Below are 21,560 nucleotides of genomic sequence, written 5' to 3' on the forward strand. Positions count from 1 at the left end.
TCACATAGGATACAGAGTAAACAATTTAATGTTAGAATTATTTACTGTATTCATTATTTAGGTCATTATTTAAAATGATTATAAATAACTGTTTTGCTAATGGGTAGTGAGGTGGTGCGGCCTCGCCTGCCTCTCTTCACGAGTATGTCTGGCACCAGCAACCAACGTCAAGTAAATTTTCTGCAAAATGGAAATATATTTCCACTTTTTCTGGGGGGAGGGGGGAGCCCCTTCGGCTCCTCGGAGCTATCCAAGCTGATACGGATATATTAAACTTTGGCATCAGTCATGTGAATCGAGTTCTTAGGCCTACTGGGGACCACTAGCCAGAACCTGGCTCCTCAGAGAGGCACGAGGAGCAATGGCCTATGGAAACCCCTGTGTGGTTTGAAGCATTCCATGTCTGCCATCGACCGGGTCAAGCACCCAGAAAGGTAAGCGCCCAAAAAACAAACCCCCTATTCTGGTTAAAGTATTGCTACTAAAAGCCAAACTAGTGGACAGAACTCCCCAAATGAAAATGAACAAATGAGCATGACGTCACCGCGCCACTGTCTGTGCAACCCCTCCCCGGAGGGGGAAGGGGGAGCCCCAGACCCCTCACGCCGGCTATCCATCCAGCAGTGATGTGGCAATCGCTGCATGTGCCTAGGGTCCTTCTCTTCACTTAGGTGGCCAGTAAGTACCGCCCTTGGGGCTTGGGGCCATCTTCCACAAGTCACCTTGAGGGCTACCTCCGTAAGGTCTTTTGCTGCTTGGTGATTGACCACCCTTGGAGTCAGCTGGGGTGTTCCCTTCACTCCTGTTTGCCTCTGGATAGGGGGATAGTATTTGTCAGTGGTTGGGGCGCAGAGTACTGTGCAGCTAGTTCTCACCTCTCATAGTGGCCCGCTCTGTTCTGACTGGGTACGTTGTCCTCTTGCGAGGTTTTTTTTTTGTTTTTGTTTTCTAGCCTGGTGGGGAGTCTGCACCTTGGTTTTAGTCTTACCCTCTTGTATCTTGGTGGTCTTCTGCTAAGCCCCAATGAGTTTATATGTTCCGGGAGTGCAGCTTTAGCAGTTTGATGGTAATATTGGGTGCCTGTTAGCTGTACCCTGCCTGGGCTATCCCGAGTGTGAGTTCCATTTCAGGACTCTGGGACCCCTGTGGGGGTATGTGGGTCCGATGGATGTGACCCCTGGGTTCCCCCCCTCACCTTGTGTGACTTTGAGGGTTGCTCAGTCCCCTTGTCTCCGGGTGATCTTCATTCTTTATGCCTCCATCATGCTGCCTGCTGGGTCGGTGACACCTTCGATCCAGAGTTCTGCGAGTTTTGTTGCTTGTTTGTGACTCGGTACACCCAGTCCACTGATGACTTTATTCGGGTGCAGGCAGCTCATGCATTGCACACTTGTTTTAGGCTGCTGCAGTGCGCTAGGTTGTTTGCTGATCTGGAAGCCCTGAGGCTGCCCCATTTTAGTTATAGGGACCCGGACATGGGGGTGTTCGTTGCTTCGACGTTGGTTCAGTCCGCGTTCCCTCGTTCTTCCCTATGCTATGGTTCATCCTGGTCCTCCTCTCGTTCTTCTGGCTCCAAAATGTCTGAGGGTTTTGGAGTCGGGCCAGGGTTTAGTTGGTTTCGAGACTTGGGCAATCTTGGGGGCTGCCCCTTCCAGAGTGGTGACTAAAGCCTTCGAGCCGGATCCTCCTGCTGAAGCATCTGGGTCTGACCAGTGGGCCCCCTTCCTTCCTGCTTTACCGGCTGCTTCGACTTCTTCTTTTGAGGCTGGGGCTTTGGGGGGATGGCTCGGCCCCAGGTCCTGCTGTAGGGGTTCCCGGGGCAGAGGAGGGGTTGACTTTGGGGCCTTGGGTCCCGTTAGACCCCACTTGAGTTTTTTGTGCTCTCTAAGCGGGGCTTGTTGTTTCAGGGAGTGGGGTTTTCCTTTCCCCTCTCCGCATACGAGTTGGATTTGGTGTTAGCCCCTCCCCGGGTTCGGTTCAGTGTCCCTTTGGGTCCGTCAGTCCCATCCTTCTGGAGGTTTTTGGCTTCCTGCATCCTGCCTCATGAGGTGCAGGAGGCCATTGCGGCTTACCTCCTGTGCGACCCGGATTATGCCTCTTTAATGGCTCTGTCTTCATTCAGGTTTGGATCTTCGTTTCCTTACTAGGTTTGTTATGAGGTTCTGGAGTCGACCTGGCTTTCGGACTGCCCTGTTTCTTCGTTGGAGGCTTGGCATATGTTCTGTCATTCCTGCACGCTTGACTGGCGTGAGGCTTTGCTGGTGGTCCAGGTTTATCTAGGGGGTGAGTTTGAGCACCTCAATGTGTACTTGTTTCCCCCTTTCCTTTCTCGGATGTTGGCATTGTGCAGCTTCACGTGCAGATTCCCACCCTTTCGGCTGCTCTGGTTGCTGAGGTTTTGCACGCTCATGGCCTGTTGGCTTCGGTCCCACATTTCTTCTCTCTCCTGGAGCTGTCCTCGGATTGGCTTGTGGAGAATGTGGAAGCGCTTGGGGCCATTCCTGGGTTTGGTGCCTTGGTCTCGGCAGCACGTGCGTCGTCTTGCCTGTTGTAGTCCAATGTCAAGCTTGTTGGTTCTCCAGGGGCCCATGGGGGGGGGGGGTCTTCCCGGAAGGGCTGTGCTAGGGCTTGGGGTTCCTCCCATTGTGATAAGCCAGTGGTGTCATTTTCGGGGCTGGCTCGGCCATCAGAGTCATTTTCGTCTGGTCGATGCAGTGATCGCTTTGTGTGAAGGTCAGGTTCTCGTAAAGGACATTGGCCCTTTCGTGGTTCATTCCATCTGAACCCCCTGGGTCTATTGCCTCTTCTTTCGGATGACTACTCTGTCCTAGGTCCGGCGTCTTTTGGAGCCGAGCATTTGGATGATGTCCCTGGACCTCTGGGACACTTATTGGCACGTCCCGATTCATCTGGGGTTCAGGGCATGGCTCGGTTTTGTTGTGGGACATTGGGGTTACTGCTTTCATTGCCTTCCTTTCAGCTTGAATCTGGCGCCATGCGTTTTCACATGCTTTACCCGGGTCGTGGTGGCCAGTCTGCATCTCTTAGGAGTTCGAGCTCTTGCCTATCTCGACAACTGTCTGGTGTGGGCTTCCAGCCAATCTGCGTGTCTGCTTGCCAGGGATTTGGTTCTTTCCCAGCTTGCCAAGTTCTGCTTCCTGGTGAACTGGAGGAAGTCTCGTCTGGTTCCCTCTCAGGTTCCCGGAGGTGGACCTCTTCACGTCGGCATGGTTGAGGCGTCTCCTGATATACGTGGCACCCTTCCCCGACTGCAAAGGCTGTCGGGGTCGATGCCTTGTGGCAGGACTGTTGACGCAAGGCAACAGTTCGGTTTAATATTGTTATTAAAAGAAGGGTGACACGTCATGCAATCTCTGAAGAATCGATTAACACCTGTACCTCCTATCAGATTGTTTTACAGGAACTTCTTTTTGACGGCTCATAAAATGGAGGAAAGTGTACTGAAAGATATTATTGATAGAAATGTTATCCTCACAGACACAAATCAGAAGATACAATTAACAATTTACTACAAAAACAAGAAGACAGCAAACCTACATATGAAGAACTCTCCAAACACCAAACAGAACGCCTTAAAAGAGACCAATGTCATCTATGCCTTCACATGCCCACTTGGGGACTGTCAGCCCCAAAGATCTTGGTACATAAGCAAGACAACGTCTCTTTCTAGGCAATTAACAATGCACAAGCAACAGGGCTCCATCAAGGAGCATATAATCTCTTCACTCAACCAGACTATCACCAGAGAGATCTTAAAAAGGAACACAGAAATTATCGACAGGTACAATGACACCAGGAGACTAGACATCAGCTACCTACACATCAAAAAGTCAAAACCAGCAATCAACAGCCAATTAACAGACACCTACAATCTGCTCCACTTCAAGACCCCGAACCAACACAGAAACAAGAAGATAGAACACGCAATGGCCTATTATACCCATTGTGCCATTGATCCACTTGTTCATTTCAGTCATATCCTGCATCACCTCACCCCAAGCGAATATAAGCATTAGCAGAGTATAGAAAATTTGTCTTTGAAAATGTGAGGAGTGCCTTGCGAAACGCTTCCCTAGGTGTCAGTCCATCAATATAATGTAAAAATGAACTTTGGGGAGTTAATTTTTTCAACTTCCCTCGACAGTGAAGAAACACATAAGAAATATTGAGAAGATTCGTGTTAGAATCATTAATATTACCTTTTTGGTCATATTCAACAACATGTATTTACATAGTACTGTACCTGTATAGTGTTCTTTAGTGTAGAATTTATATAAAAGCAAATGATAAGTAAGATGATTTTAATAAAAAGTAGAGGATGTGTCTAGCAACTATTTATTATACAGATTACTAAGGGTGTATTGCAGATATGTAGTGTGTGTGTCTGGCATTCATACACTCTGAAGAAGCCTTACATAGTAAATTAATATAAAATAATTTATGAGCATTTGAAAATTTGTGGTGTCTCCCTCTGAAGCGACACCTGAAGCAGAGCTGTTAGTAGCCATTAAATAATAATTATATTTTGAAAGTACAGCATTTTCAAATGTAAATGGGGAATTGTAGATAGTTTTGACACACTGTACATGTTAGGGTAAGGGTATCATTTCTCCATGACTCTTCATGTAAAGTCATGGGGGAAAGTGATGGGTAGACAATCTAAAGCACTGTGCTAATGGAAAGTGGAAGTTAGGTTTAGATAAAATTCAAATTCAAATTCAAATGTTTATTCAGGTAAAGTACATACATACAAGAGGTGATACAAAAATTGATAGATTTATAGATAGAGCTAGTACATACAATGCCTAAAGCCACTATTACACAAAGCGTTTCGGGCAGGAAAAACATTAAAGACTAAAACTTAATACTAATTGAGATTAAAGTATAAAATGTGTTGAGAAAAAATAAAAATAAAAAAAGGTGGGAACATGGCAGAAAAACAGCAAAAATACAATTAGGTCGACAAACAGCATTGTTTAAAAAAACAACAACCATGGGTTAACAATATAGGGGTAAGGTAGGTTACAGGGAATTTATTAGGTAGTGCTTAGTTTTTATCTTAAACTGGTTGAGAGGTACAGTCTTTAACATGATTGGGAAGGTCATTCCGCATTCTGGGTCCCTTGATTTGTAGAGCATTTCTAGTTTGATTAAGTCGTACTCTTGGAATATCAAAACGGTATTTGTTTCTGGTGTGGTGCTCATGGGTTCTGTTACAACCTTCAATGAAGCTTTTGAGGTCAGGATTGGCATTACAGTTCAGCATTTTATATATATATATATATATATATATATATATATATATATATATATATATATATATAATATATAATATATAATACACATGAGAGAATGTGCAGTTACTAAATATCTAACATATTCAGAGATTTAAGTAGAAGTACCAAGTGATGTCTGGGGCCAGAGTTGGATATTGTCCTAATAGCAGCTTTGTGTTGAGTAATTAGAGGACGTAAATGATTTTGGGTAGTAGAACCCCCAAACACAAATACCATAGTTGAGATATGGATAGATGAGGGAGTAATAGAACGTCACTAGGGCAGGGCGAGGTACATAATATCTGATCTTAGAAAGAATGCCAAAAGCTTTTGAAACTTTTTTGATATACAGTACAGGTATTTAGAATGTGTCCCTGGAAATTCAGCTTGTGCTCAGTGAGAACGCCAAGGAATTTGCCATCTATTTTGTTACAAATTTGGGTATTGTTTATCCTGAGATTTATTTGATTAGAGGATTTATTGCCAAACAGAATATAGAAAGTTTTGTCAATGTTGAGGGTGAGCTTGTTGGCAGTTAGCCAAAGATGGATTTTATTTAGCTCAGTATTCACTGTGACATTTAGAGCAAGGAGGTCAGGACTGGAGTTAATGAAGGTTGTGTCGTCAGCAAATAGAATTGGTTTGAGGTGTTGGGAGGCATTTGGAAGGTCATTATTTTAGATGAGAAAGAGGAGAGGGCCAAGTATGCTGCCCTGAGGAACACCAATGTTGATGGGTAGGGTGGGAGAAATTGAATTATTCACAGAAACATACTGGGGCCTGTCAGTAAGGTAAGATTTGAGGTATTGCAGGGAGTGACCTCTGACTCCATTATGATGTAATTTAAGAAGAAGGTTTTGGTGGTTGATAGTGTCAAAAGCCTTACGCAGGTCCTCAAAGACCGCCTAGAATTGGTTACTGTTTTATCTGTCCCTCCCTCCTGGAGATGAATTCCCAGAGAGCAAGGCCATAAAAATACTGATAGTTCTTAATATCAGTGAAGTACAAAGTCATCATCACTCATTGGTGCTAATAATAAAATTATGTTCTTGCTATCATTATCTTTAATGTGTATTGTTGAGAAGTGGCAGTGGCATGTCTGAATACAAAACTTCTTGAAGAAACAATGATTGGAGCTCCATTTAGGAAAGTTGTTAAAGTCCTTGTCTAGATACTTGCCATGTTATGCAAATCTTGAACCTTCTGTGCTCATATTTTCTGATAGGTACTGTATTCTCTTGTTACAGGCTAATAAAATAACCTGGATGGTTGGAGCATATTGTTAATTTGAGAAAATAATGAGGCTAAGCAATGGGAAGAAATTTTTATTCCTGGACTCTCCAGGCACTACGAACTGAACCATGATGAGCTCAAACATAGCTCAACTAGAAGTATTACCAGACATGTTGTACTTTTAGTTTGTAAAGCACCATATGGTGCAAGAATCCAAGTTTTATGAGACGGTCATCCACACTAGGGTGTTGGCAGGCACTGTATCGCGTAATACACTGTGAGAGTTGAATGTTGTACTTGCACTATCTGAGTATTACTTATGTCAGCTTAATACTGTGCACCATCTCTGTACTATATTCAACCTGGAAGACCACATATGTAAAAGAACTTGAACGTGAACATCAGGAAAGTAAGAAACTGAGCAAATCAAAAGTGGGAGAGACTGGTTAACCAGAAGTAACATTAGATGGTAATGTAGTCACTGAAGGTGAAGTAAAGAAAACACCTGCAGGAACTATATGAAATAGGACGTGGCTGAATATATCGTGAATGCTGAAGGGGGCTGTAAAGGTATTTTATTCCTAATTAGGCTTTTCAGTAAATCACTAGACACAAGATCTCCCAGAAATCTGGAAAAAGGCAAACATACTGTAGTCACAATATTAAAAAAAAAAAAGGACAGAAATTATTAAATTATTAACCAGTCACATTGCTTGAAATGCTGTGTGTGTGATTGGCGGCCTTGTACAAAAATGAAGCTTTGTAATGAGAATGCCGTTTTCTGTTGGAGCCATCAGTAGCACTCCATGGTCAGGAAGGTACTTAGAGCCTTCTCAGAAAAACAGAAGTACTGCAGTACCATGTACTGCATCCATACAATGAAATATTTGGTATAACTAGTGTATATATATTTCTTTTTAAATGCAGTACTGTATATGATTATTATTACTATAATTACTGTACATACATTTCTTGTAATGTGCTGGAGAAAGTAATCAGGAGGAGAATAATGGGGTGCCCGGAGAGAATAAGCATTGTAATGGAAGGGCAGCATAGATTTAGTGGGGAAAGGTTGTCTGACAAATTGGAATTTTTTTTATGAAAAAGTTACTAAATACTTAAAGAAAAAAAGGTAGGATTAACAGTTTTTTTCCTAGATTCTCGAAAACATTTGATACAGTTTCTCATGAAAGACTGGTGTACAAGATGGAAAAACAAACTGGGATAACTGAAAAGACACTGAACTAGGTTAGGGAGTATCTGAATGACAGAAAAACAGAATGGGCACAGTCAAAGAGATATTGAGCTGGAGGAATCACCACCACCCCTTATTGCCTCCCATGCCACCACTGCCACCAGCATCCTCTACTGTCACCATCACATCCTATATACTTATCAACACCCTGTTCTCCCTGTAAAACATACTGTATCCTTGTGTATGCCGGCCTGGGAAACTGTATTTAATCATGCATTTGTATTCAAAATATGTCTTGACAGTTTGTATTTACTGTATTTTGCCTCATAAAACATTATTTAATACTCTGGGTTTTTCAAAGTAATTGAGAGTTAAAAAAAATTATAACTGATTATTGGGAAATTTGTACTTCTATCAACTTGTACTTTGATAAAGACCAAATTGGATAAACTGACTGGTCATAACAGATAAGACGAGATAGTGAAGTGGGTTTTATAGTGGTTTGGAAATTCAGAAGTGCTTTATGGCCAAGTGTTACCTTGGTAGATAGTCTGCCTTATTTAGCATCTGCTCTGATAAAACGAGTATCTGGTATCATAGATATTGAAGTGCTATACAGTACATCATAATTACTGAACTTGGAAATATATGTCATGGAATGGAATTAGAATACTGTAATTTATGAATGTATATGCCATTAAAATTATCATTTGTAGAAGTTCAGATTTGTGTGTTTGCTCAATTTCTTTACTCTGATAATCAGTAGTTGCCTGTTTCAGGGTTTCATCTTATGATGATTTATTGTTTTAATGTTGGCTGCATCTGTCATTGTAACCATCATTTACTTGATGGTTATGTTAATGAGAGCTTCCTTAAAATCTTATTAACATAACCATCAAGTAAATGATGGTTACAATGACAGATCCAGCCAACATTAAAACAAAAAACATTATAAGATGAAACCCTGAAACAGGCAACTACTGATTATACCACAATGCTCTTCATGTTAACACAAATATATGGATAATATACCTGAATTTACCCGTGGGCCACCATCTCTAGTAACTTCAAATAAGACAAGATATTGGTGGCTTGTCAAAGGTCACCGCTATTATTCCTGAGTATTTTTCCAAAGTACAGTAATTTTGAACTGTAACAATGTCTTGGCTTTTATGACTTCTTTAGGTAGACTGTTGTACCTGGAATGTACCTGAACGGGTTCTGGCCTGGCCTAGTGACAGGCTTGAGTATATTGATAGATGTAAGGCTGTATGCTGTGTGAGTGTGCTACTTGAGCTTGGCTAACTCCATTACCACGATAGCTACTGCGAATAGTCTGACAAATATCTGTAAGATTGTCATGATACATCTTACTGAGGTGGTCGGCTATAAAATAAATATCAGACAGTCCAAATAGACTGTGATATTAATTTTTTAGATAGATTAATCTATCAAATAAATCTGATATTGGATTTTTTAGATAGATTTTAGTATGATTTCGATATTTAGTTTAGTATCCTGGCCGGGGAGGATTTACTGGGCACAAATCTTTAACTGTAGCCTCTGTTTAACGCGACAATAAAATGGGTACCTGGTTGTTAAACGATTTTTTGCGGGGTCGTTTTCCAGGGAACATAGGATTAAGGATTTGCCCGAAACGTTACGCATATTAGTGGCTGTACAAAAATGTAAGAACTCTTGTATATATAAATAAATAAAAAATAAATAAATAAAATAAATGATGACAAGAAGATGAAATAACAAGCCAAACACCAGAAGATGGGGAGACAAAGGCATTTTCGTCCGTCCTGGACCATTATCAATCGACTTGATAATGGTCCAGGATGGCGTCATCTCCATCGTCGGAGTCGACTTATCATCCATACATCTCCACACACCAGAAGATGACTTCTGGTGTGTGGTTTGGTCATCATATCTTCAGCCACGTTATTGTGACTCATCGTCTGCATACAGCACAATAGTCTAGATGGGTGGCTAATGGTATATAGCTTTACATTTTGGATTGTACTGTAGTGATAAAAATAATTTAAAAATAAAGGCAATATACTGCCTTTATAGAAAGAACTTAATTTTAACTTATGCACTGTATGTGTGATTTTACATGACATCCAGCTGGTACAGAAGAAAAAAGTAAGTTCTGAAACAAATACTGTATGTTTGAATATTGTTACAATGTGTTCCCTGATCATGTGATTTTTTTTTTGTGTGCAGCTTATTTTGGCTGTGGTGGAGAAAACAAGTTTTGCGATAATGTCACAATTCACTCGCATTGTTGGATAAGACGTCCCGAGGAGGTTGCCCAAGGCGAATGCGAGGCAGGAATTGCCTCAGATATATTTATACAGATTTATTTCAGTGTCACTGATTTGTTTTTCACTGTCATTTACAGTTATATTTTGCAATAGTGTATAATTTGAGAAATTTTCGTGATTGTGTCGCACGTTTTACAAATGAATGGCGAGAACATCCCTGGTTGTTTTGCACAATTGAATGGTTAAGGGACAAATCCTTGGAAACAACCAAATACATTTGGAGTGTGTGCTCATCTGGTTTATGATTCAATGTAAATAAAAAGTTGTATACAGTGTGGAGGCAGTACAGTAATTTGATGATGGAAAATTTGAATAATCCTCCATTGTATTTAAATACAGATTTGATTTCTTATTGCAAATGCTTAATAATAATTATCTGTTTGTAGGACAAATCTACCGAAGGAGGTAATGGCTTTTCCTGATTATCCCTTTCAATCGAGCGACACTTCATTTATACATCACACTGAAGTTCTCAAGTACTTGGAAAGTTATGCAGAACATCACAAGCTTTATCCTTACATCAAGGTACAGTATTTACTTTTGAATATGCAATAAAGCCTCACATGTGCATTAATTTCTTATTGGGTTATATATTTGATTTAATTTTATTTTGTGTTGGCAAAGTTGGTAAGCATCCCCTTCGCTGGGAGGGAGATCAGTAGTTGTTCTAGGGAAGCCTTGATAAGCCTCACAGGCTTCCTCTCCTCAACACTATGAAATTATATCTACAGGAGTTGAAGATGCTGCAACCCTGTGGTCAACATCTCAAAATTGTTTAGGCTTTTCTTTTTGCTGTTGTAACGGTTCTATTGTTACGTAAAGTATGGTGACAAATAAACACAGACACTAAGATACTATATATATATTTGGTCGAATATACAGAAGTACACAGGTGATACTTTGGTGTGAGTTGAGCGCACTGAGCGTCAGTACAGTATCTCGCAAGTGTCTGCTCTAGACCACACTTGAAAGTAGACTCTGGTTAATGTTTGCTATTCTGCTGCTTATATGCTCGGGCAACACCTCACCGTGTTGCCCGGGCAACGCCTCACCTCATTCATCTCCAAAGGTTGACAGGAATATTAACAATGCATTTGGAGCGAGTATATTATTGGGATAATCTACTCGCTACACTGTATAATTCATTTTACTTAGCCTTCTGGTCAGTCTGTGATCAGTTTTAAATGTCATAAATAGATATTAAAATTTGTTTAGCTCAGCAAGTTACATTTATTTATTTATTTATTTATTTATTTATTTATTTATGTATATACAAGAAGGTACATTAGGCATTAACAGAGAACATAGAAAGTAAGTTGGTTTTACATTCTTGTAAAGCCACTAGCACGCATAGCATTTCGGGCAAGTCCTTAAACTAACAGATAATTATTAGATAATTCACAGTTAAATTGACAAAAAATGTTTATGGGTACTTTACAGCTTTACTTTACAGGTACAGATAAATTTAAGTAGAATAATTATAGTAAAATTTAAAAAAAATGTTTACAGGTACATTGTAAGAAATTTTGACACAAAAGCAGATTAGAATAATACACAATAATAACAATACACAATAATGAACAAGGATTGCTAGGTACATTAGGATAACATTTCAGGGTTATACATTGATTCACTACAGCACCATATGAGGATCATTTCAAGGAATAATGCAGTAGAATATGTACTCAATACAACAACAATGATATCAGATGATATATAAGATTACAGTGGTAAAGTAATATGGCTTAGGTACAAATATTGGGGGATTGGGTAGCACTAGATAGAGTGCGAGATAAAGCACTAGGTAGAAAACTATGAAGATGAAATTAGGTACTTTTTGGTTTTATTTTTAAATAAGGCAAAAGTTGGACATTCAGTTTTTTCAATTCATTAGGGAGGTAGATGTGAAGTAGTTATATAATTTGTTACAGTGCCATAAATAAATGACTGAGAAAAGGAGATGCTTTTTCACCTATACGGTTATAAACTTATCAATAAATGCAAGACCTTACATGTGGGGCACAACAATCCACCTCACAATTACCAAATTGACAGCACTACCTTACAACAGATAAATGAAGAAAAGGACCTTGGAGTCAGAATCCATCATTCACTAAAAGTTGCACAACAAATGGGAGCAGCAGTAAAAAAAGCGTCTAATAATCAACCATACAACCTTTCAATAATCAATAATTATCAACCCTGAGAATAATCAACCGTATCTTTACCTTCAAGAAAAAGAATGTAGTCGTTCAATTGAATAAGTCTCTGGTGCACTCCCACCTGGATTATTGCATCCAGGCATAGAGACCTCATTTTCAGAAAGACATAGCTGCTCTAGAGAAGGTGCAACATCGGGCAACAAAAATCATACCGGAGCATAGTCATCTCACGTATCGGGAATAGTTAAGGACCACTGGGCTAACAATACAGTACTGCAAACCAGGCATGACAGGATGGATCTCATCGAAACCTTTAAAGTACTGAATAATTTGGAGGATGTCAATCTGGAAAATTTCTTCAAAAGGTCAAATTTAAAATGTTATGTACAGTGTATAACTTTCAGTTTGGCCATTATGTGGAAGAAGTAAAGCCTGTGATGAAGGGTGAAGGACCTCCAGCCTGGGATGTGCGTGTAAGATGCCTAGAATCGGAGGAGATAACTACTACCACTGTTGATGCAATTTTTGTCTGTAACGGGTAAGGAAATTTTCTTTTCATAGACTTTTTTTTTACTCGATAAAACATTGTTTTGTGATATATGATACAGTGTAGTATATAGATAATCTTGTTTAGACAGTTCTAAGATTTTCTGTTGTTCATAGACTAGTCCATATGTTTCATTTTAATACATCACCTTTTAATTGAATATATAGTCATTAATAGTTTACTGTACATTATAGCCATGCTGACTTGGTATTGTTTTGACAAATATGGTACAGTTAGCCCCTTGCTCTTTACTAGTTTGGAGAATGCAAAATTGCACTTTCTGGAGGGAGCCCCGTCGGCTCCCCAGAGCTATCCAGGCTGAATGGAGATGTATAACTTTCTGGCATCAGTCAAAATGCTTGGAGTTCTAGCCTACCGGGGACCACGAGCCAGAACCTGGCCCCCCTCAAAAGAGGCACGAGAAGCAATGGCCTATTGAAACCCTCCCTGTGGTTGGGAACATTCTATGTCTGCCATTGACTAGGACAGGCACCCAGAAAGGTAGGCACCCTATACCTAGTGGTATGTAGGCAAAACGTAGGAGAGAGAGTACCCCAGAGAAGTCATCACTGCCTGATGTTATAATGGAAGGGGATTTCCCTTCCAAACACTAACACCTCTCCTCCTCCCCCCTCCTCACCGTCTTCCATACGCCAACAAGAGTCATCATTAAACGTAAGCAATAACATGTACATACTGTAGTACTAAATATTTGGGAGAATTAGGTATGAAATCTATTATGAAGCTAATATTTTTGGGAGTATGAAACGCATTATTTTAATTTACATTACTGTATTTCTTATGGGAAAATTCGTTTCGGGGTTGTGATTTTTGGGCTTTTGAACCGTCTCTGGGAACGGATGAAATTCATAAGTTGAGGTACCACTGTATGTACTTTTTCCTAAATAAGATATTATTATTGTTTTCGACTGGCGTACAATGCACAAATGAAATGTATTATATTCAAAGTTGTTAGAGCTGCTGAATTCTTATAATGAAAATATTTTATAACTTAAAGGTGTTTACCCATTTTGCTTTGTTTCAGACATTACTCTGTCCCACGTTTACCACAAATCGAAGACATTGAGAAGTTCAAGGGCCGCCAGAGTCATAGCCATGACTACCGGGAGCCATCTTCATACAAAGGAGCAACTGTAGTGATATTAGGGGCTGCAGCATCTGGCTTGGATATTGCAATAGAGCTTTCTACAGTGGCAAAAGAGGTAAATAAATAAATACAGAATACATGGTAATGGAATATTTATTTGAATAATGCTTGTTACATTTCAGTAAACACAACAGTTTCTTGGGTGATCCCCTCTGTGGCTTTGCAACATTTATGCCAGGGTTGTTTGATTTAAATCAAGATGATTTATATCAAAATATTTAAAAATCTTTGATTTAGATATAAAAATTCTTTCCTTTTTTTTTTTTAAACAGACAAACTGTATAGAGATAGTTACCATAAGCTAAGCTTGCGTGCTATTTTTTCGTTTTTCTGTGGGGCCCAGAGGCTCTTTGGAGCTATCAGGCTAATATGCGAATCATTAGACCGGGGCATTAGTATATGAAGTTCTGCCTACCGGGGACCTGTAGCCAGAACGTGGCCCCCTTCGAGAGGCACAGGGAGCAATGGCCCCTGTTGGATGGGGGGGGGGGGATTAACCTTATCTACCATTGACGGGTTAGGCACCAAGAAAGATAGGCATAACAAAACAGACCCCCACATGGTAAGAAAATTACAACCAAAAACTGAACAGAGAAGTAGAACTCCCTCAATTCCCAAGGAAACAAGCAAACAAGCAAATGTCACCCCATGTCGTTGCATTACTCTTCTGCACATCTCCCCCCCCCCCCCTTGAAGGGGAAGGGGGGAGCCCCTGGACCCACTGTGCTGGCTACTCAGCCCCAGTTCATCAGCTTATACAAACCGGTGTGGACGTCTTCTCTGGCCTCGCTTTCCAAGCAGTGTTTGCCTTCGTAAAGTCCTCTGCGATGTTGTTATGTGTTGTTACCAGGTGACTTCAAGAGTACCAGGGCTGCATGCACTTAGGGCCTCCTTTCCTAGGCACCCTGTGAGTAGTACCCCTTGCGTGTTAGGGTTCTCATCCCTGGTGCGTTCGGGAACCAATTTCATAAGGGTTTTAGGTGGGGGGTAAGTGTGTCGAGAACGAACCTGCCTGTACTACCAGGACCCTCATGTTTAGCAACATGCATTTTTATTGATGTGGCATCATTGACCTATGCATTATGGATGCAAATTTGCTCCATCTCAACTGTAGAGTTATAATTGATCCTCCACATAGTGTAGAGCTAATCTTAACTTCATGAGCAATGGCCAGGATGCATTAGTAGGTAGCGTATGTTATGTTTACTACACCTTGCTTATGATTGTAGGTATTGATAGAGGATGTACCTACTCTGCACATTGCTTTTTCACTCGAGTGAAGTGGTGGTAGAATGCTACTAGTTCAGAGTCAGCTTATGTTCCATACACCTTAGCAGGGTTTCTAGTAGCTGCCACTGCTAGCTTTAATCCCTGTTTTTTTGTTTTTTCACTAGACGGTAGGTTTGGTGTGTAATTTGTATGGTCTTTCGTGTGGCTGGCTCAGTCTTAGTTCCTGATCTCTCTTGCCAGTTGTACTGGCCCCTCTGGGCAGAGATGAGAGTGAGTTCATAAAATCAATATGTTAACTGAAGATACTCAGAGGTCCAGTCTCAAATCTGCACAATAAAATATCTTACCATAGTAAAAAATAAGATCAGAAGTGTAGAATAGACCCAATGAAGCATAAGATGGCCACAAGTACAATTGGAGAACATTGTATGAGTATCAGAGGTCCATACACTTTTTAACCCTTTTCCAGAAATTATTACAAATCTTTCCAGAACAGAAGTTGCAAGCTATTGTCAACCCCTTATGAATCAAGTTTTCACTTTGAAAGCCTCGTACCCAGTCATGCCACAGTTGTAGAAAGCCTATAGATACTTGCTACAGGTCAGACACAGTAAATATACAATACATGACACTAAGTACTGCTTTGTGTGCTTATAGAAATGGTAGCAGGTGGTGTTGTGGCCATGCTGGTGGTTGCAGCTGCAACTGTTGTAGCAACATTATTACAAGTATTGTAGTAGTGGAGTTGTAGTAAGACATGTATATTCCTCACTGTATGCCTTATTTTCATGCTGCTCTTCACCACAGCATGGTGCCAATGCAATCATAATCATTCTTTATTAATTACTCTTATACCAAATAGTAATAGATAATCTAAAAATTATTTGTGATTTTCAGGTGATACTGTCACACAACCTTCCAACACCAGTACCATCAGAGTTGCCACCCAATGTTCGTCAAGTTCGTGGTGTGGTGTCTGCCTTGGAAAATGGTTTTGTGTTTGGAGATGGGTCCTCTGCTGAGGCTGATGTTATCGTGTATTGTACTGGTAAGAAAAGACACATTTATAATACCAGTATATATTTTATGTGAAACACCTCACTCTCACGTTGTGCAAATTATATTTAGAAGGATATTTCCAAGCAATACCACTGTTCATTTGTGCATTAATATCTATAGTCATGATGTCCTAACATCTCTCCCTTTCTTTCATGTATTCTTCTGCTCTGCCTTCCCCAAGCACTCTCCATGTGCCTCTACCATATTGTCCCCTTATTTCACCATTATACATCTTGTTAAATGATGCTTTGTCATGCTACCAATGTCCATACCACTTAAGTGTATTGCACGTCACCCTCCCCACCACACTGTTTCCTGAATTTACCAGAATGGGTACACCACTAACACTAGAGTGGGCTCACCAAGAACAGGATGCTGGCAGCTTGTCAAAGGTCCCCATACTTGTCCTGATGATTTCTTCAAGCTGGACTTAAAAAATTCAGTTGTGTTTTTAGTATTTACGGCTTTGGTAAATAGGGGGTTCCATGGGTTTATAATTCTACAGGTGGAAAATCATCTGTTTTCAGTCACTCGCTCCTTTCTCTTATTCCAAACCTATCATTTACTTCTTCATTACTATACCCATCACACATTCTGTGTTTAACCACATGTTTTTCATACTCGTTTCCACTGCTTACGTTCTTTAACACATTGTCCCTTTCTGTACCCGAGTTTTATTTTAATATGTGATATCAAATATACTTTAATATATGACTTGTTAGATTAAGTACTGTACCTGCCTAAAACGCTGTGTGTGTTAGTGGCTTTGCAAGAACATAAAAATACCAATCTTATGTAATCTCACAAACCCATTGTACCTTCTTGTAAATAAATTATTATTATTATTACTATGTCAACTTTGTTGGGAAGGAGTGGAGGGGGGTGGACAGAAGAATATAAAGTACAGTATTGGAATGGTTTCGTGTTTTTCAGTGTTCTTAGAGACAAAAATATGGAAATATTATTCTGTTTTCTGTGGCTCTCTAAATTTATATTCAATGTTTTGTGATTTTCTGAGAGAGCCCTGTCGGCTCCTGGTTGATACCTGGTTGATGGGGTTCTGGGAGTTCTTCTACTCCCCAAGTCCGGCCCGAGGCCAGACTTGACTTGTGAGAGTTTGGTCCACCAGGCTGTTGCTTGGTGCGGCCCGCAGGCCCACATACCTGGTTGGTCCGGAACGTCTTTTAGAAAACAGTCTAGTTTTCTCTTGAAGATGTCCACGGTTGTTCCGGCAATATTTCTTATACTCGCTGGGAGGACGTTGAACAGCCACGGACCTCTAATGTTTATACAGTGTTCTCTGATTGTGCCTATGGCACCTCTGCTCTTCACTGGTTCTATTCTGCATTTTCTTCCATATCGTTCACTCCAGTATGTTGTTATTTTACTGTGTAGATTAGGGACCTGGCCTTCCAGTATTTTCCATGTGTATATTATCTGGTATCTCTCTCATCTCCTTTCTAGTGAGTACATTTGGAGAGCTTTGAGACAATCCCAATAATTTAGGTGCTTTATTGCGTCTATGCGTGCCGTATATGTTCTCTGTATTCCCTCAATTTCAGCAATCTCTCCTGCTCTGAAGGAAAAAGTGAGTACTGAGCAGTACTCGAGACGGGACAACACCAGTGACTTGAGGAGTACAACCATCGTGATGGGATCCCTGGATTTGAAAGTTCTCGTAATCCATCCTATCATTTTTCTTGCTGACACAATATTTGCTTGGTTATGCTCCCTAAACATTAGATCGTCGGACATCATTATTCCCAAATCCTTGACATGCTGTTTACCTATTATGGGCAGATTCGATTGTGTTTTGTACCCTGTATTATGTTTCAGGTCCTCATTTTTGCCGTACCTGAGTACAGTACCTGGACTTTATCACTGTTAAACATCAAGTTATTTTCCGCTGCCCAATCGAAAACTTTGTTGATATCTGCTTGTAATTTTTCAATGTCTTCAGCAGAGGTAATTTTCATGCTGATTTTTGTCATCTGCAAAGGATGACACAAAGCTGTGACTTGTATTTTTATCTATATCTGATATGAGAATAAGGAACAGCAGTGGTGCAAGAACTGTGCCTTGAGGTACAGAGCTTTTAACTGCGCTTGGACTTGATTTTTCTGAAGCTATCTGAACTGATGTGTGAGTTTTTAGTTTGTGGTCGTCAGTCACAGGAGTTCTTATGCCTACCGGGAACCATGAGGCAGAACCTGGTCCCCTCAGGGAGCAATGGCGTATGAGCACTTTACATTAAAAGTATGTTGTATTCCGTCATCGACCGAGGTGGGTACCCAGAAAGATAGACGAACCAAAAAAAAACTAGGCGGTAAAATTACTACCGACAGCCAGAAAGAACAAAGAAACTCCTGCTGAAATAAAACAAACCAGCAACCCTGTCCTTAACTAGTACTCTTGTTCGTTAGCATAACCCACCCTTCCAATATCGGCTCAGGCAGGCCGGCCGCCCACCACCTCAGATATCCTGATGTGCTAGCAGTCGTTTAGCCACCTTTGGCCTCAACCCTGCAAACACACAACGTAACTGTCCCTATTTTTCGCTTGTTACAACTTGTAATAAAGTTGTTACATCTTGTTATAACATTTTTATTATGTCTTAGAACGTTGTTACAATTTGTTAGATGTTAAAACTTGTTTGAACATTGTAACAATGTCGTATTTCTGTCGTGTTTCTATCTTGTGTTTCTGTGTACAGTAATTCTTTGCAGTGATATATTCACTTGATCAACCAACCTAATCTTATTTAATTTTGGTAACAAAGAAGCAGAAGTGGATGGGGCTGAGACACAGTGGAAACAATGAGGCATGAATAATGTATAAATTACTAATAAATAAGATGTACATTCTACTAATTCATTCTTTTTCCATTTTTATTCTAGGATATACGTTTTCATTCCCATTTTTGTCAAAGGAGTGTGGCATTACTGTGGAAGACAATATTGTCAAGCCCCTGTACAAGCACCTCATCAACACTAAGTATACCTCCATGGCATTCATTGGCATACCTTTCCTGGTCTGCCCTTTTCCTCTGTTTGATTTCCAGGTATGTAGAGTACATCTGTTGAATTACTGATTTTCAATGTGATTTTTTGCAATATATGTTCAGTTTCAATAAATAATGATATGGCTTTCTACCTAGAATTATATAGTCACTTTGGTTACTTCAATGGTAGCAAAGTTAAGAGCTTTTAAAAAATTCTCTAAAAATTAGCAAAATAGGCAATGATACATATAAAAGTAAAGGTTCAGTCTTGGAGACAAACACACACAACACGGGTGGTATTCGAACAAGGGGAAATAGGTGGAAACTTAGTACCCAAATAAGCCTCAGGGTTGTTAGAAAGAACTTTTTCAGTGTCAGAGTAGTTAACATATGAAATGCACTAGGAAGTGATGTGGTGGAGGCAGACTCCATACACAGTTTTAAATGTAGATATGATATAGTCCAGTAGGGTCAGGAATCTGTACACCAGTTGATTGACAGTTGAGAGGTGGGACCAAAGAGCCTTAGCTCAATCCCCGCAAGCCCAACTAGATGAGTACAGACACATTTAGGTAGTTACACGTACACACCCATACATCCCCTCAAGTGATTTTTGGCAGCACAGGAGTCATCCTATGTATTTCTTCTTTTGTGTATCTGGTAGATATTGTTACCTTAACCCTTTAACTGCGCAACGCCCCTGCAGGCTCACGTCTGGGGTGCGCTACGCGCCTCTAGGTATTTGTATTTTTCACGTACCATTCAAAACTCCTGCGGCTACATGGGGTTCAAATCGGCTTCCTCAGGGCTCTTGTAAACAGACGCCATTTTTTAAAAAAAATTATGGTCCGCATTCCCGGGTGTGAGAGCCTCAGTAGTGAGTGAGCAACCAAGGCTGGCACGCACAGCACTGCTGTTCGGCGTATGACCACAGCATCGCCTAATAATGTCAAAATATATATATAACCTGTATTATTTAGCCATGATAGTATTATAGAAGAGCCTGAGTGTGATAATGACTGGGTACAACGTTCAAATATCAGTGATTCAATGCTGTTCACAATGTTCACAGCGCTGGCCACAGTACCACAGCATTATTTCGTCCATCTAGGAATCTTCAAACGACTTCTTAGGTTCCTTTTCAAAATAAACTTGTGGTCAATTATTCATTTACAGGAATTAGTGACCAGGATTGTGGGTATAATTAGCGTTGTGCGTATTATTGTGGAAGGAGGAATTGTGGTGAGGAAGGGGGAGAATTGAGGTAGCCTCACAGTGTGGCAACCACTCTTGTTTTGCTCACCATACTAGCTTCGTGGTTCGCTATGGGGAACACACATGTAAATGGGTATATACAGTGTGTGTGTATAGTGTAATAACAGCAACAGAAGTATGTTGAGTGGAGCTATTTTGGTGAGGGAGGTGACGTCGTAATTGTAGCGTCTTCTGCTGTCTGCTGAGTGATTTCTCATGCAGTGTATGGTGGCCACTGTACTGTTTGGACACAATACCGGCTTACTTGCATAGTTCTGGTAAATAAAACATGTAGATAGGTATATATAACATGTGTAAATAGTGTAATAAAAACAATAACAGTATGGTGGGGGGAGCAATGTTGGCGAGCAAGATGTTGGTGTGAGGGAGGGCTGCCTGGGTGTGGCTGCTCACACTCGCGATGTTCTGAGTGTGTTGATGGTGAATGTATATAGTGTGTGACAGTGTATAGTGTGTACATATGTTGTAAATATACATAAATGAACATGAAACATTGGTGTGAATAACTGTATGATGGGAGGAGCAATGTTGGCAGATACAATGTTGGAGGAGTGAGTGAGGGCTGGCTGGGTGTGGCTGCTCCCACTCGTGGTGTTCTGAATGTGTTGATGGTGAATGTATATAGTGTGTGACAGTGTATAGTCTGTAAATAGATTGTATATATATACATAAATTAGCATGATACTTGGTAAATATGTGCAACATATGTGTACACAAGTGTCATGTATGTAACACAGTGTACTCGGACAGTACGGATGTTTTACTGCCATAATATAGTGTACGTGTTCATTATACATAGGATTAGCACGTAAAAACAAATAAAATCTATTTGGAACTGTGCGCAAAAAATGAACAAAAATAAATTCGCGGCAACTCGCGTGCCCCGTCTCGGGCGCCCTACTGGCCCCGGGAGCGTACATCACGGGTGAACGGGGAATGATGACGTCACGCGCCAACTTATGGAACCCATAGCAGCCAAAGTAAGTACAATTTCGATTTTTTTTTACATACCCATACTGAGGGAAGGGTTTTTGACACTTTAAAAAACAAAAGAATTTTT

At 40.5% G+C, this 21,560-nt stretch overlaps 1 protein-coding gene across 4 annotated transcripts in view; it reads left to right on the top strand.

The window, feature by feature from the left end:
- LOC123774056 (uncharacterized) overlaps positions 1-21,560 on the top strand; it is a 41,117-nt gene that overhangs the window by 3,653 nt on the left and 15,904 nt on the right. For all 4 annotated transcript variants that reach the window (XM_045768198.2, XM_045768207.2, XM_045768180.2 and 1 more), the window contains exons 3-7: positions 10,445-10,583; positions 12,625-12,758; positions 13,813-13,990; positions 16,063-16,213; positions 19,122-19,285. In XM_045768198.2, coding sequence (XP_045624154.2) covers positions 10,445-10,583; positions 12,625-12,758; positions 13,813-13,990; positions 16,063-16,213; positions 19,122-19,285 — 766 coding nt within the window. The remainder of the gene's footprint in view (positions 1-10,444; positions 10,584-12,624; positions 12,759-13,812; positions 13,991-16,062; positions 16,214-19,121; positions 19,286-21,560) is intronic.

This window comes from Procambarus clarkii, chromosome 10 (genome assembly GCF_040958095.1).
Source record: "Procambarus clarkii isolate CNS0578487 chromosome 10, FALCON_Pclarkii_2.0, whole genome shotgun sequence".
Lineage (NCBI taxonomy): Eukaryota > Metazoa > Arthropoda > Malacostraca > Decapoda > Cambaridae > Procambarus > Procambarus clarkii.